General features: G+C 37.4%; 1 protein-coding gene across 25 annotated transcripts in view; it reads right to left on the bottom strand.

The window, feature by feature from the left end:
- JAKMIP2 (janus kinase and microtubule interacting protein 2) overlaps nt 1–17256 on the bottom strand; it is a 175802-nt gene that overhangs the window by 32555 nt on the left and 125991 nt on the right. For 24 of the 25 annotated variants that reach the window (XR_005355505.1, XM_038530554.1, XM_038530572.1 and 21 more), the window contains 11 exons: nt 16932–17078; nt 16149–16289; nt 13756–13812; nt 12474–12593; nt 11272–11400; nt 8196–8279; nt 7456–7518; nt 4683–4781; nt 2995–3093; nt 1078–1131; nt 101–166 (listed from right to left, as the gene is read on the bottom strand). Coding sequence is in view for 24 of the 25 variants with exons in the window: in XM_038530554.1 (XP_038386482.1) it covers nt 101–166; nt 1078–1131; nt 2995–3093; nt 4683–4781; nt 7456–7518; nt 8196–8279; nt 11272–11400; nt 12474–12593; nt 13756–13812; nt 16149–16289; nt 16932–17078 (1059 nt within the window). In the remaining variant the exon portion in view is untranslated. The remainder of the gene's footprint in view (nt 1–100; nt 167–1077; nt 1132–2994; nt 3094–4682; nt 4782–7455; nt 7519–8195; nt 8280–11271; nt 11401–12473; nt 12594–13755; nt 13813–16148; nt 16290–16931; nt 17079–17256) is intronic. The other variant, XM_038530575.1, reaches the window with a different exon arrangement.

Here is a 17256-nt window from a genome sequence, read left to right on the forward strand (position 1 = left end):
CACGAAGTCACATGCAAAGAGAATGTCCTTCAACCCTACTCTGCTCTTTAGGTGTTAAGCCAGGTATTGAGAGGATCTGAACGTTAGTTTGATGTATTACCTTTTCTGCCAGGGACAGCACGGTGCTGGCCTGAATTATGGCCACTTGTTCTTCATTTCTTAAGTTCTGCCAAAAAAAAAAAAAAAAAAAAAAAAAAGGAGAGAAAGAGAAGAAAGAAAATAAGTTGAAGAGACTTCTGACATTTTCACTATCAGAAAATACTGCCTCATTGCTCACCATAGGATACTACTGCATATATGTGTATAAAACATAACATTCTAATTCTACTTAGTAACAATTCTTAACAAAAAGTTTGTTCAAAATGTGTAAAAAGTACATTAAATGTGATTTCTAAATCTCTAATACTGATTTGATTTTGTGTTTCTCTAAGCATACTTTGTTAATAATCATGTTATTAAAAAAGCAGAAACCAAAATGAAATAACAAGTAATCTTTTCATAGTGGTTTGATGTGATTTAATTGATTCTGTTCTCTCCTCTGATAATTTTTCAAGGCAAAAAAATGGTGTGACTCCTTCAACCTATATGCATCATTCATATAGTATTTCAATGAACGGTCCTCCCACTGAATTAATATGCCTTGACCCTGCCTAGAAGGTGTTTTTAGAAAGAAAAGAGATTATGGCTTCCTGATCCATTTTTATGGGGCTGCCTCCAACCCTACTATTTAGCAGCATTTGCAACTGCATGACTGATTAATTTCACGCTGGATGGCTCCAAGCAACAGTGAGAAGGTAATTAGCTTTAATCACTGCAGATGTGGTCGGCATTCAAACGTGAAACCAGCCAACAAGAAGCACTTCACCAGTTCCTATTTCTGTCACTGCCTTCCAGAGATCCTTACAATCCCTCAACCAACTTGTTTGATGAATGACTGATTCTCTTCAAGGAGTTACATCCTTAAGTGAATATGGCATCTCACTTGCTATTATTTTACACACGAGACTTGGCAAGTATTTCTTGCTTCTCTTTGGGCAAATTCATATACTTACTGCCCTTAATCAATTCATTACTTACCCCATTATCACCCAAGATATCAAGCTGCTTTATGAGATCCGGGATGTTCACATCCTGCAATATCAAGGAGATATACTCAAGTCAAAGACACAAATGTGCCTTACCATGCTGTCAGAGCTTGACCTTAACTTTGAGAAAATATTTTAAGACCTTTACTTCCTTGAGTTTTCAATCAGGCACATGTGGTTTTATGTTTTCACTCTGCTTCTTCCAAGCGGCATGAATTTGGGAAAACTACTTACTAGTTCATTCTCAATTTTACTAGTTGCAAAATACCTCCTTCATGATGGGATGAGCACTGGATGTTATACTATATGTTGGCAAATTGAATTTAAATAAAAAATTATTTAAAAATACCTCCTTCATAGGCTTATCTTGAGGATAAGGAGATTGTATGTAAAAGAGTCTAGGATATAGTAAGGACTTGGAATTCTTTCATTAAATTTGTTTCTTATAATTGCTTTTTTTTTAAATTAGGATAAATTTTAGGTATAAAGAAAAGTAACAGATAATAAATATAATCAACCAATTTCATTCTAATTAATGGAATTTTGACCTGGTTGAGATTTTGACTGCCACACAGAAAACTTTAATGTATTCCTCTCTTTTTTTTTTTTTTTTTTGCATTTATTTCATGCTATGGGAAAACAGCTCATTTTAACTATATTTCTTGAGTCAGTTTGAAGCAGCTGAACTCCATTTGAAAAAGTTCCCCTGCAGATAAATTTCATCCACCAGAGTAGGTTGTTTGTGATCTAAGAAAAAGGAAAAGACAAAGTACAGTTCTTTTCATTTAATTAGAGCTGAATAAAAAAAAAACCCAACAAACTGCTCTGGTTTACAAATTTTTGTGCAGCCTAGGAAGGACAAAAGTTTGAATACCATGAAAGAGGTTTAGGATGGAAAACAAGGAAGCACAATTTTACTACCTAACTCTCCTCCCATTTTACTTCATTAGTATGACTCTCTCCTCTTACTTACATCCAGATAGCAGTACATGGGACTCCTGCCATCAGGAAGGGGGAGGTCTAGCTCAGTTTCATAGGTAGAGAGAAGGCAAGGAAAGCAGGTATCATCTGGCAGCTCAGAGTGGGAGCAGGAAGGGCCATGCACAAGGTCAAGGAGAGACCAGGAATAGCAGGAGGCTTCCCAGCTTTCCCTCTGGGATAGATATTCACCACCTGATTTCATTACATGGAAGGACAGTGTATTTTCCAGGAGATGGAGCCACCTCCATTTGACCTTAATGTTTAAAATGTATCCTAATATCCCTAAAGATAGTTACAGTTTTATCTAAATGAACAACATGTTATAAATCATCAGTCCTTCCAAAAGAGAAATCCCTAAATTAAACATATCAAAAGAGATGGTGGATCAGATGATTTCAAGGTCTCTTCTAACACCAAAAATCAAAGATTATGAATCCCAGAGCACTTAGGACACCCAAACAAAGGGACTCGACAAATACTTTTTTATCTAGTATACTTGAAATGTGTTTCTCAAACTACTGAATTTATTTAATATTTCCCTTAGATAATTAGGGTAATTATTTTAGTATTTTGAATCTGTCTCATTCTTTACCCTATTCTATTCTAAATAATCATGATTTCCTGTGTTCTCTGCTGTTACCATTCATACATCTGTCACACATCTTTTTTTTATAAATTAAAAAATAAAAATCTTTAACTAGTCCCCAACGCCCAACATGGGGCTCAAACTCATGACCCTGAGATCAAGAGTGGCACATTCTACTGACTGAGCCACCCAGGCCTCCAGATGTGACTATTTTCAGTTTCTACATAGATGCATCAGAATGACATCTGGTGATTGAAAGACAAAAGTGATGAACAACCTCCCCTTTTCCATTTCCCAGTTTTTGTACTTTGTACAAACATAAAAAATTGAATATCTGCCTACCTTGACACCTTCTTTCATACAGTAGATCTGTAGAGCACTCACACCATCTGAGAATGGGTGAATTTGTAGATTAAATGGAGGGGATCGTCTCTCTCTTTCCTTGAAATACAGTGAAGAATATATGGGAATTAAAAAAAAAAAAAAAGCAACAACTGACTAAACACTAAACCAGTTGTCTGCATTCTCTCTTTATACTATTGCAGTAGTTTATCAATGTCATGTGGCAAAAAAAAAAAAAAGTCAAACTCAAGATGTTCATGCTTAAATTTAATGGAAAACAACTGACTGATTAAGAGGTATAGTAGAAGAATTTATAGATGGTGTCATTCAGTCGTGTAAATTTTTTGATCAGAGAAATGGAGGAAGTGAAGTTCCCATTTAAACTATATGAATATTTAGAGCTTTCAGGTGTCATAGAGAACGGTCTTTTGGCCATGAAGTTTCATGACAGCTAACAGCCTTTTGCATATTCAATCTACTTAAGCTTTATGATGAAGATATGTGGACCACTAAAAAAGACTTCACTCTTCCTCATATCTAATTTGAAAAAAACCTCAAAAAGAAACTCCTGGCAAAATAACAGAGCTATCAAATAGGAAATTTTCTTATCTTTACATATCAACATACTTTCAAGCAGACCCTAAGCCAGATTCTTTTTAAAAATGTATTCATTTAAGTAATCTCAACCCCCGAAGTGGGGCTAGAACTCACGACCCACATATCAAGAATCACACACTCTTCTGACTGAGACTGCCAGGTGCCGCAAAGAAGTCAGGCTTTTTAATTTTAATTTTCTTAGAGAGGGAAGTGTAGGGGGTGGGCAGAGAGAGCATCTTAAGCAGGCTCCACCTCTAGCACAGAGCACAGAGCCGAACATGGGGCTTGATTTTACAACCCTGAGATCATGACCTGAGTTTAAATCAAGTCAATGCTTAATGAACTGAGCCACCTAGGCACCCTTTAAAAAAAAAAATTCTTTTTAGTAATCTCTACACCCAGCATGGGGCTTGGACTCATGATCCTGAGATCAAGAGTCACATGGTCTATTGACTGAGCCAGCCAGGAGCCCCCCCACCCCCTAAGCCAGAGTCTGTGTCATAATCAAAATCTGATTTGATTGATATGTTTTACTTAAAAAAAAAAAACAAAAAAAACAAAAAACCCCTGAAATTTGGCCAGGTTAACCAAGGTATTTCCTAAAACAAATAACCCTGCTTCCTAGTTTTTTGGCATAAATGCATTATAGGTTAAAGAGTTTACTCACAAATTCAAGTGTGTAACAAAACATTTTTGCATGTAATCCTTTAGGTAACATTTTTATGAGTCAGAATTCAATGAAGGATGGAAATGATTATTTAAAAGCTATGAAATACTGAAGTTTAAAATCTCTAATTAAAATTATTTAAAAATTACTCATTAGTCTTGTTCTTAAAGGCAATAGTGTTGAAAAATATAGTATATGAGCAGACAATTCTGACTTTCATCAGTGCTTTACCACTTATGGTCCCAGGTCTTGGACAATTTATTCAATCTCAGTTGCCTTATCTATAATATCTTGATTATGGTTGTGAGGGTGAATGAGAGTATGCATCTGAAATGCTTAACTCAGCAACTCACACATAGGATGTGTTCAGTGCATGTTAATTGTTACGATTATTTTATTGTCATTATTATCATCATCTCCTTACTTCTAGCTCTAGGTTTCGAAACTCCAGCAGCTCATTCTGGTCTCGAGCATCTTGCAGTTCCTGTTGTAACCGGTGATTTTCTGCCTCCTGTTTTTCTATCTAATAAAGTAAATCCTCAAGTTAGGTGAACATTGCAAAAACCATCTAAAATTTAGCAAAGCAAGCATGGAGAACACTCATTTAGCTGGTGAATAAATCATCTAGACCATGAAAAAAATCCCAAGTAGATATGAATAAAGTAAATCCTAGGCTTTCCTTCTAGTTTTTCTTTGGTTGCGTTTTTTTTTTTGTGTGTCATAGAGGAAAATTCTACAAGACACTTCCATTCATTGAGATAACGTCTGGGACCCTCTGAGTAGTGAATCTGAGAGTACTCATTAGGCCCTTGCTGGGGGTCAGGGACAGTGTCCTGGCAACTACATTTAATGGTGTACATAGAGGAGACAGCACCTCTTGTTTCTGGAGTTAAAAATGGTCAGAAAAATTTTAAATAAACAATTCTGATCATATACAAGACTTCACTGAGTTTCAGTTACCCACAGAATAAAGCCAAGCTCATCAATATAGAATTCAAAAACCTTAATACTCTGGTCAGTATCTAGTTTTCCAGCCTTAAATATTCTCATGGTCATCTCTACACACACACACATACACACACACACTCACATGTGATAATATGCACACAAGAATCTAGAACCCCACATCTATCCTGTGAACTTACTGTCACGAGCTGTGTCTTTGTTCATCTCTCTGCCTAAAAGGGGCTCCCTTATTTCCTTTTCCATGTGAGGAACTCCTACTTTTCCTTGAACACAGAACTCTTATAACCCCTACCAGAAGAGGCTTTCTTTGTCTATCAATTGAGAAATGACACCTTTTCCCTTTATTTTCCTATAAAATTTCTCCTATACCCTGATGAAACATAGAATAACATGTAAAGCATGCCTCACCCTATAAGACAGGCCCATGTCTACAAGAGATCAGAAAATTTTCATGATCTGTAATAGGTTTGGGGTTGCCTTGGGATATTAGCTGTGTGGGTGGGCCATATGCACAGGAACTATTTAAAATCTTGAATTTAGAAACAAACCCAGGGACTTTTCATCATAGGATGAATCTTACTTTCCCAAGTCTGGGTATACTTGAATATCCACTTGAAGTAGGATGTTAAGCCTTATTGTTGCTGTGGTTTTCTTTAACTCATAAAAGCCTGAGACCCTAAATTCCCCTTTAGAAATCAAGACCAAATGAAATCAGACAGACGAAGTAATGGGAATTAGTTTTTAGGTGATAAAGAAAGGTAGTAATAATTATTGCTGGTCATCTCTAAGACTACTAAAAACCTCTTTTTCTCATAGCCTTATGATATAGAAAAATTATAGGAAAATAAAAATGGGGAAATAGTGAAATATCAATAGCATTAATGAATGTAGTCAAGCTTTTTTTACACTTAGATTTAGATTATTTGTGGTCAAGCAAACTTTCATAAGTTTTTAGAAGTTGACTTCGGTCACAAAAGAGGTTCTACTACCTACACTCTGAATTTGGATCAGAGATGAGATACTTGGGGAGATTTCGGTTCTGGCAGTTAACACTGGCATTTAGACCAGTGGCTCAAAGGTTGCAATTCACTGACCAGGACCAATGTGTGATGAAGTTTCCTTATAGGGACCCCTCACCTCTCTGAGAGGACCAGTCCTCAATCCTGGAAAACCCACACACTTTCCATACATCTGCTCTGTCTCTGGTCATTCAGAAGTGAGGTAGGAAAAGGACTTTGTTAGACCGGAGGGGAAAGAAGATCAGTATCTTCTTTCCCTTCTCGTGCTTACGGGAGGGTTGTGGTTAATTTCTTATTTGCCAAGGCTAGTGAATATTGGTAGAAATAATCCTAAAATAATTTCAACACAAGCTTTGGATGAACTTACAAACTTGTTTCCCTTATTCTAATGGGCCTTCAAAGTCTTTTATTCAAGAATAATTTATTTTGTAATCTTTTCACTACATTTATGGAAGGTAAATACTAAAGGGAAAGCCACCTTTATTTATTTTATTTATTTGTATTTTTTTGGAAAACCACCTTTAAACTTAAAATGATCTCTGTTGTATTTCATTGCCCCAATCAAAAGCCTATGTTCAGATAACCAAAATAATTATATCTATTGGGCCTAAACCATGCTTTTACCTCCTGAGTTGGTGAATGACCTCGTGGACATGCTGTTTTGTGCCCTGGATGAATCTTTTAAAAAGTCCTCCCATTAAAAAAGAATATATATATATATATGTATATGTATGTATATAAGTAACCATGATTAGCAAAATGATTAAAAGTGAGAACACAGTCTATGCTAGTTTGCAGCGTGGTCTTGGAATCGTACTGTCACTGACTTACACAAAATAACAAGTCCTATTCATAGTGTGCTTTTTGTAGATGGACAACCACATAGGATGTGTGCACATGTGGGTGTGTATATATATATATATATATGTACAGTACATACACAGTATATATATATATGGTTAACATATCAATAGGCTTCAGGGATCACATCCTCTCAAGTCGGCACAACGCCAGCGCAGAGCCATGCACACGTGCCACTGATGGTGATGGCGGTGACAGGGATGCGGTTGAGCACGCAGCAGAGGACAGCGCGGTGCCGGAAAAGCCTCCCCTTCCCCGAGCCCCTGTGCCACTCCTGAGAGGCCCCCCTGCTGCTCCTGGATCTCTCATCATTTTCTCCTCTGCCCCACTAGGGTGTTGCGCCCAACATACCTTTTCTAAAAGCTCCTGGTTTCTCTTAATGAAAAGTTGTTTATCTTCTACCCAGTGTGAGTCCTGTTTGACAAAGAATATCGCGCAGTCAGCATTTCAGAGTGGCACCAAAGAGCATGTGTCCTCAAACCGCTTGGCCAGAGCTGTCTTCTCTCACCCAGTTTGTTGGCCTGCCAATGGCTGGTAAATGACACCCACCCGTCAGCTCCTTTATTCAGAGACATCGGGGCCAAAGTTGCCAGGAAAATTTCACCCCCTTTTCATTGACACTCGCTATCCCTAACTTTTTCAGTCTGAATAATCCAGGACCAGCCTTCCGGGGACTCAGAAGTGACCACACAGGCAAAAAGTGAAAAGGGTCAGAATGCACACAGGCTAGATACATATGGATGGAAAACATTAAAATGCAGAACCATAAATGTAGCATAGAGGCAAAGAACGCAGCTTGAGGGGTGGGCCTTTGTCTCAGCAGCTTATGACCACTCTAGCTATTTGTACAGGGCTCCTCTTCCTCTGGCATTGTCTCTCTTGCCAACCTCATTCGTGCTATAGCTGGGTTCACACTCTGGCCAGAAAAACACCAGGGACAGAAACACACATTCTGACACAGTTTGAGAAAGGTCACTGTGGAGAGCCAAGCCGTGTCCTGGGTGCGGCCCATGCACAGGGTGGTCTAGAGGAAGGATAGATCGAATCATCTGCAGATGCATCTGCAGAAGTGCTAGCAACCAGATGCCTACCTGCCCTTTCTGAGCCAGAGTCGCTTCCAGATCTTCAATTTTGGCTTTATACCTTAGCACCTCGGCTTGGAGCTGTTCTTGAGCCTAGTGAAATCAAAATTCCAGAACTCAGTAAGTAAAAAGGTAACTCAGTATTTTTCCTCCCCTCATGTACCTTGATTAGAACTCAACAAGTGAGAAAAAAACCTTTTTTCTATGATTGAAGAACCTTTTAAAACTATTGTTTGCATTTGAATTCTTGCTTAAAACTTTCAGTGGTTCCCTTTACCATCAGGTTAAAACTCTTTAAGTGAGATATGAGAACTCCCATTATATTTGCAAACTTTACCCCATTACTTATCAACAAAGTTCACCCCTGATCTGCTGGTGATCTCCTTATTTCCTAAATATGCTTTGTAACCCTTCACTTCTTGCTTTATTTGAACAAATTCCTCTTCTGGAAAGCCTTCTCTCATTTTGCCTTTCCCCAAACCTGCCATTCTTTCAGACCCAACTTGGTGCCCTAAATCTAAATCTAGATCTAGATGTACGTATGTACCTATGTATGTATGTATATGATGTGTGCGTGTGTGTCTGTATATCAATATTTTTGGATGCTGATCTTCTGTGGAGCAACCTTACTTTGTTTGTTCTCAGATTCTCTTGTATTCTCCCTACATAAGACCTTATTTTCTGTGAAAAATTACTGGTTTTTGTTTGTTTGTTTTTTGCCCAAACACATATTTTTTTTTCTTGTTGTATGATCTGGACAGGTTCTTTAGTATAATGTGAAATAAAGTCAGCAATGGCTGGCATCCTTTCTTTTTTTTTTCCCCCCTTTGGAGGGGGGCGGGGGCGGAGGGAGAGGGAGAGATTGGACCTCAAGCAGACTCCCTTCTGAGAAGCCCGACGTGGAGCTTGATCTCAGAACCCTGCCAACATGATCTGAGCTGAAATCAAGAGTTGGATGCTTAAACAGCTGAGTCACTGAGGTGCCCCCTGCCCCCTGTTTCTTCCTGTCTTAAAAGTAATCTTTATACCTAATGTGGGGCTTGAATTCACGACCCTGAGATCAAGAGTTGCATGCTCTGACTGAGCCAGCCAGGTGTCCCTCCTTTTCTTATTCTTCACCAGGAGGAGAATATATCTTTGGACTATTGAAGATTGTATTTACCTTTATCAGGTCAAAAAAAATTCCAAGCTCAATTTTGCTAAGAATTATTTTAGCCTTAAATGAGCATTAAGTATAATCTATTTTTCTCATGTCAAAATGATTATATCTTTTGTTTTCATTGATGCTCTTTCATCTATATTACCTATGTTTGCATTTCTTTTTTAAAAAATATTTTATTTATTTATTTAGAGAGCTCAAGTGAGTGAGGATGGGGGCAGAAGGAGAGGGAGAGAGAGAATCTTAAGCAGACTCTGCACTGAGTGCAGAGCCCAATGCAGGGCTCGATCTCGTACCCCTGAGATCATGACCTAAGGTGAAATCAAGAGTCAGATGCTTATCTTTTATGTCGACATAAAAGATAAAATGCTTATCTTTTATGTCAACATAAAAGATAAAACAGTTCAAAAGCCACCCAGGCACACTTATTTTTGTATTCTACTTCCTCTGAATTTACTCTATTGTTCTTTTTCTAACATCTTGATTTATTTTAGCCTATTTTGCTGAGAATCGATAAGGTCTTTTTTTTTTCTTTTTTTTTACTTTCATGGCCAGAAATTATGCTAAACCTTTATTTAGAGAGGATGAGATGAGAGAAAGAACTGGTTTTTTTTAAAAAAAAAAGAACTGGTTTCTACATCATCACCTCTTCAAAAAACAAGATGCATGCCATTATCTTAATTAGCCAATCCTATCTTCGTGAGAATGCTTAGGACATTCTGATCATGAAAACCACAACTATTACATATTAGGGCATAACCACGAAGGAACATACATGCATCCCTTTCTAATGATTGCCTGCCTATCTATTCCAAATCACAGTGTTTTTAAAGAAACGTTTATTCATTTATGTATAAACATGTGTATGTATGTATATGTTACCATTTTAAAATACATAACTATAATATCTATCCTGTCCTACTAAACAACTAACAGTAGTCCCTACAACATTCCTCAGCATGCCGCAAACCCTCTCAACTCGAAGTAGGATAAAATCACTGGGTGGGCACACCCCTTCCTGCCTTACATAAATTAATCTATGAGGCAGTTATGGTATGGTGGTTATGACTGAGAATTCAGAAACACTAGGTTCATATTCTTGCTTTTATTTAACGGAGCTACATATCCTGGTTTCAACTTAGCTCATCTACATTTAACTCCTACTAAGCTATTATCTCCTCTCCTATAAAAAGGACATAGCTAATAATAGCATCTAACTCATAGAGTTGTTTTGGATTGCAAGAGATGATGTATATAAAGTGCTTACAACATGCCAGCAACACATCAAGTAGTCAATAAATTTCAAGTATTACTATTGTTTGTGTATGCCTTTTTTTTTTTAAATAAGCTTTTGAGAGGCAATTTTGATGTAATGGAAAAGCATATGTGACCCACTAAGATTTTAGGTGGAATCCAAGTTTTCCATTTATTAGCTGTGTGATCTTGGGCAACTCAATTAGCCTTTCAGAGCCTCAAATTCCTCTTTGATAAAACACTTGCCTTAGGTACTGCCATAAAAATTAAATGAGATATTGTCAATGAAAATTCTTTGGAAGTTTTCAGTGTGATGCTGTGCACTTATTAACTAAGAAAAGAAAGTGGTTAACCACGAAAGTATTTTTTTTAAGCAAGAATCTAAAAAAAAAGGATTATCAAAATTCAATATTGTCTAGCTTTGAAAATATAAGTTTTCAAATAACAAGAACAAGAACTACTATCTTTAAAGGAACAAAAGCATCAATCTAAGTTGGTTCTAAGGTCTCTAGATCCAAGGTTTGTTGACATAAAAGATAAAACAGTTCAAAAGCCACAGCGGAGAGAAGGATGCAGGGAAAGCTATCCTGTTGATATTTTTATGTCCATGATACTTTTATGTTGTGACTGCTGCAAGCCAATTCAGAGCACTCTCCCCAGATGTATACTGACCTTGGCTTCTCTTTCAGCATCGATGATACCTCCAGTCTGCTCCTGCAGGAGGGCATATGCTCTTTGGAGGGCCTGGTATTCTTTTGTTAATTGTCGAAATCGTAGCTCAGATTCTTCAGCTGCTAAACTCTTGAGGTTACAAAAAAGGCCAAAAAATAATTATGTTCAGGCCCTGTGTTCATCATGAAATACTAACATTTGTCCACTTTATAAAGAGAAGTAAATGTCTGTTTGATTTTGGATTCGGTGTGATTTTATTCCTTTAGTGTGGGGGGAAGGGCAAAAGGAGAGGGAGGGAGAGAATCCCAAAAGGTTTCAGGCCCAGCCCAGGGCCTGAGATGGAGCTTAATCTCATGACACTGAAATTGGGACCTGAGCCGAAATCAAGAGGCGGAGGCTTAACCAACTGAGCCACCCAGGCACCCCATGATTTTATTCTTAATTTTGAAGTATGTATATAGACACAAATACTGTCGTACCTTCAAGACAGACATTGCAGGAATACTTAATATTTCTTAAGAAGAGGCATTTGCTTATTTATATATTTCTGATGATTGCTCTTTTGGGCTTGGATTACAGTCTATTTTGGATCCACATGAGAAGAACTTAGAACCAGCTTTTGGATTCAAATAGGAGGAAATGATAGTTTTAGTCTCAATTATTTCAATACATCCATATCCAACAATCTCTTCCAGAGATAAACTGTAAAAACATAGTTTTGCAGCTTTAGGTCTCAAACTTCAGAGGGAGTTTTTTGAAAAATGCAGATCTACTCTTAAGATCCTTATTCAAGAGTTGTGTGGTAGAGCAAGGAATTCCTATCGTGATTGAACCACTCTGTAGCTGATTCTGATAACGGTAGTCTACAGAGCACACTTGGCCAAACCCTGTCCTCAACTGTATCTAGAAGTTTGTTTTTTAAAGCTTATTCCCTGGTTCACACCTTCCCTAGATGAAGAATTTGGGAGAGTGACTTTTTAGGCTGAAGAAAGTTTTTAAGTTACAGAACAGCACTTTAGATAAGTTACTAAAAGGGTTATGTGACACAAGTGAAGCTGTTTTCCAAAGTCAAAATGGATCACTATGATGTGATCATTTTGTGTAGTTCACAAAGGATATAAGAAGTGCAATGCTTTTTCTCCACCTGAAAGAAAAGGCTTGGTGATGAAATCACAAAAGACTAGCGAAGTGGAAAAGCTTACTTCATCCAAGTCATCATCAGGAGTAGCTGGTGTTCGGTCTGTTCTAAATGAGGCCATGGATGATGTCTCTGAGTCCATGGAGTCCTCATCATAGCCGATAAATGGGTCCAGAACAGGCCTCTAGGGGAGAGAAAGCACATATTTACTGACACAACCATAAGTGATGAAAGTCAACATACCATCAAGGCACCATCAACTGGCACATGTACAAATGGACACAGAAGAGAGGGATCCTTTAGTGCTTCTTGGATGAAATAAAAACCCTGGGCATGAAACAAGAATTCCAATAAAAGTGTGTCCCACATTATTTTGCCTCTGATGTTTTTAGGAATATTCATTAACATTTGAGTCTCATCATAGAAAACACCGGAGCCTCTTTTATTTTTATTTATTTATCTTTTTAAAAGATTTATTTATTTATTTATTTATTTATTTATTTATTTATTCATGAGAGACACACACACAGAGGCAGAGACATAGGCAGAGGGAGAAGTAGGCTCCCTGCTGGGGAGCCCCATGTGGGACTCGATTCTAGGACCCCAGGATCATGCCCTGAGCCAAAGGCAGATGCTCAACCGCTGAGCCACCCAGGCATCCCCGAAGCCTCTTTTATATTACATTTTATGCCATGATGAGTTTATGTTATTTGCTCTTTCCACTATTTAAAATATAATCAAAATACTTAAAGTCCAGTCACCTATCTGGGATTATCAAATTGTAAGTCTCATCATCCAATCCCATATCCAAATTAAAAAATGTACTTGAAAAGAAAACCCAAACTGACAAATTAATTGGATTATAAGAGGACTATTAACAATCATTATCAGTAGTAGTATCAAAGTGAATAATGGAATAATAAAATCAAACCACTATCAATAATACTGTCAAAGTGAATAATAAAAATATACTAATAATTATAGGGTGGATATGAGACACTAACATTGTTCACTGGGAGGCATTAAATAATGTGTATCTCTTGAATGTTCTTAGAGTGTGACTCTCCAGCTTGTCAGATAATGCTTCTACATCAAGCCTAGTGCCTTATTCACTCAGATAAGGTCATATTAAAGCAAATATTAAAGGTTAAAATCCATAACACAATCATTTTTGGACTTCTAAGAACTGTCAAGAGAAGAGATTTTCTTCTAGCAAATAAATCCCATGGTTTGCTGCACTTTGGGAACATCTGATTTATCACATCTTTGCAGGAAGATTCCTTGGCAAGCCTCACCTCTCTGGCTGAATTTGTGGCAAAAGCCTGATAACCTAGTTTTCCCATTACCTTAATTGGCTTAGAACTTCTTCTATGTTTTCTCCTTCGGATGAGCTTTTCTCGGTCCTGGAAAACAAATGAAGAACTTTTCAGATGTTGAATAGGTACATGTTTCTTTATAGTTATTTTTTTCCCCCTCAATGACAGAGTTGACTTTCCCCTGAGCATTACACATTTTTATTTAAAATAAGTTTGTGTTTCGTAATATTGGTAATTTTTAGGTTTGCTGCTTACATATTTTAAAAAAGATTTTATTTATTTGAGAGAGGGAGAGAGAGAGAGAAAGAAGTGGCAGGGGGAACCACAGAGGGGGAGAAAGAGGGAGAGGAAAGAATCTCAAACAGACTTTGCACTGGGTGCGGGACTTGATTTCAAGAGCCTGAGATCATGAACTGAATGGAAACCAAGAGTTGGCCGCTTAACCAATTGAGCCACCCAGGCACCCTGCTACTTACATGTATTTATTTATTTATTTATTTATTTATTTATTTATTTATTTATTTAAATTTTTATTTATTTATGATAGTCACAGAGAGAGAGAGAGAGAGGCAGAGACATAGGCAGGGGGGAGAAGCAGGCTCCATGCACCGGGAGCCCGATGTGGGATTCGATCCCGGGTCTCCAGGATCGCGCCCTGGGCCAAAGGCAGGCGCCAAACCGCTGCGCCACCCAGGGATCCCCTTACATGTTTTTAAAGTAAAAATATCCTACAACTTTTCCTGATAATCTATGTGGATCGGAGAGCTTTCCAATCAGGAAATATACTGTCTTCCTCATTAGAATCCTTTTTTTACACTTGAGGATTAAGTGGCTCTGAAAATACTCATATTCTCCCAAAACACAACTTTTTTTGTTTTCTCAAACTCCAAATTACTTTATATTTAAGTATTAAAAAATACTACTCCCCCAAACCTTATTATTTTCATTTAATCACTTGAAAGGCATAGCAAACTGTCTTTGACTATTCTCAGACCCTTGTTCTCACCTGTAGCCTCTGAAGATGGGAAACGTGTGTCTACTGGGTTGGAATCATCTAGTAGGTGTTTTTTTGCAGGGGAGAGGGGGGTTCTTGTTGGAATGTTCTGGGAAAAATAAAAAAAAATCTAGAAATCACAAGTGATTTCTTGATTCATTCTTGTTATGGATGGAGATATCCTGGGAATTTGGTGTTCATCCACTAAGTACTCCATGTACTGACTGTACAAATTAAAAGGTAGATTAAGTAAGTGACATTTAGTTTCCCTGCAAGTATGGATGACATGCCTCAATATGTCAAATTCATAAAAGGAACTTTTGAGCTTAAGCTCAAATACTCAAAGTCAAGAAAAGTCTTGGCCAAGTGAATCTGGGATTTACTAGTTATTAAGGATGTGGATGTGAAGTAAGAGGCACATTGCTTCAGAAGGCCATGTTTAATAAGTAGTCTGTTTTAAGCCAATGATGTTAACCTTTAGGATGTCTCACCTTGTAAAAATATTTTGATCATATAACCTCAATATAGCTGAAATTTGAAAAATCAATACTTAGATTGCTCTCCTAATACAGTATATGCATTATAACATATACTCAACATAAACAATTTTAAAAGGATAAACCACAAATAGTTATAAACAGAAGTTATCATCTTTTCTCTCCTCAATAGCAGTAAATCATCTTGCTTATTACTCTACTCTGGAGACATTGTCTAACCAACCCAACCCTCTACCCCCATTGCTAGCTCCTCAACTCTCCAGCATTTGGTTTGGTCCTAAAGTGAAAACGACCAGAGATAATAGTCATGGAAAAAAAGACAGAGGCAAAGAGGAAACCCAAAAGCATCTGAAGGTCTTAGGCCATTGCAGTTGATAAAACATGCCTTAACTGATGCAAATGTAATAACTGCTCTACAGGTACTGAAGTCATGGTCAGAAGATTGAGCCTGAAATTTCCACTCTGTCATATAATTATGATGATACTCTTCATTCAACAGGTATTTATTAAACTGAACCAATGTGCTAGACACTAAACTAAATGGTGGGAAATAAAAAAATAAATAAATGGTGGGAAAAAAGAGGCATATGGTCCTGTTTTTATTGGCCAAATATTTAATTTCTGAGCCTCAGAATCTTGATACTGGAAGGCAATTATAAGGTATACCCATATTACCTACCTATTCACCTAATGATGCATTTGAAAGTTCTTGTAGGGTACTGTATAGCCACTATTTGTTATTAAATTGGTTAACAAAGGATTATAATTGAAAATGTATAAAACAGTTAGAGACTCTTCAACTTATATATTGAATATATAAACTTGGGCCTTTGAGGCTAAATTGAAATTATTAAGTGCTTTCAGTGTATGTTGATTTCTTGGCTACTTGTGCTTGGGAACGGCTTAGAATTTATAGATTGATCAAGACCTACCCTTGTGAGCTCATCAATAATGTTCTGCTGCTCAATGACTTGAAGTTTTAAAAACTCTGTCTCTTGTTCTTCATTAGCTTGATCGAGGTCATTCAGAGATTTTAATTTCTTTAGGGGTGGGTGGGATGTTATTTTTTCTCTCTGGATTGGAAAAGAAGAAAGTATAGGCACAGAATTTAAAAATCTCAAACTTGAGCAGTTAACATAAAATACTTATAGAAACTTTATAAGGCTCCAGCTAAATTTGAAAATTGCTCAGCTTCACATACACACCAACCAAAACCCTCAAATATATTTTATTTGCTACAAGTCAAATTCATTGGGGATGTCTGAAGATCTCTGTTAAGGAGCATATGACCTTATTGCTTGTCCCATACATATGATGGCATCTATTTCTCGACTGTTATGCAATGTTTCAGAAGATGAGAGATGCCCATCATACAGTTCTATAAAGAGCATGTTAGTGACATTCTTGGAAGGAAGTTTCTGTGGCTGAGGAGCTATGTTGAAAGTTTGCCTTCTCTACTGGGGAGATTTTAGAAAGTGTGCAGATTCCTGGAAGCACTCCTACCATTCTGCAAATTTAGAAACCCCTTAAAATTCAGAGCCAGCAACCTTCTCTTGCTTTTTTTCCTTTAAGATTCCTTGCTTACACAGGAAAAAAAACCAAACTTTCAAGAATAGCATTGTATTTTAAAAACAAACTGAGAAAGAACAACAAATCAGGTTATTGGAGTAATATAAAGAAGGAAGCTGCAGCTTTGCAGAGTCTGTGATACACACCATTTCTGAATTTTCCTTGGTAACGGCTTTTAGCTTCTCTTCCATGCGCTGCAAAGACACCATCAGTTCATCGTTTCTCTTGGCGAGGCACTTGTTCCTTTCCAGAAGAGGCTTACATTGTTTCTCGGTTTCCCGCACACGTTTTAACTGGGAAGACACAAGTTATAATTTGTCTCTTGTGCTGGAGTGGATGTGGGGGCAGAAGGGGTGAAAGCCCATTGGAAGTCACCGTGGTCTGCTTCACTATGTGTCTCAGAACTGACTCTTTTTTTTTTAAAGATTTTATTTATTCATGAAAGACGGAGAGAGAGAGAGAGAGAGAGAG

The sequence above is a fragment of the Canis lupus genome, chromosome 2 (genome assembly GCF_011100685.1).
Source record: "Canis lupus familiaris isolate Mischka breed German Shepherd chromosome 2, alternate assembly UU_Cfam_GSD_1.0, whole genome shotgun sequence".
Lineage (NCBI taxonomy): Eukaryota > Metazoa > Chordata > Mammalia > Carnivora > Canidae > Canis > Canis lupus.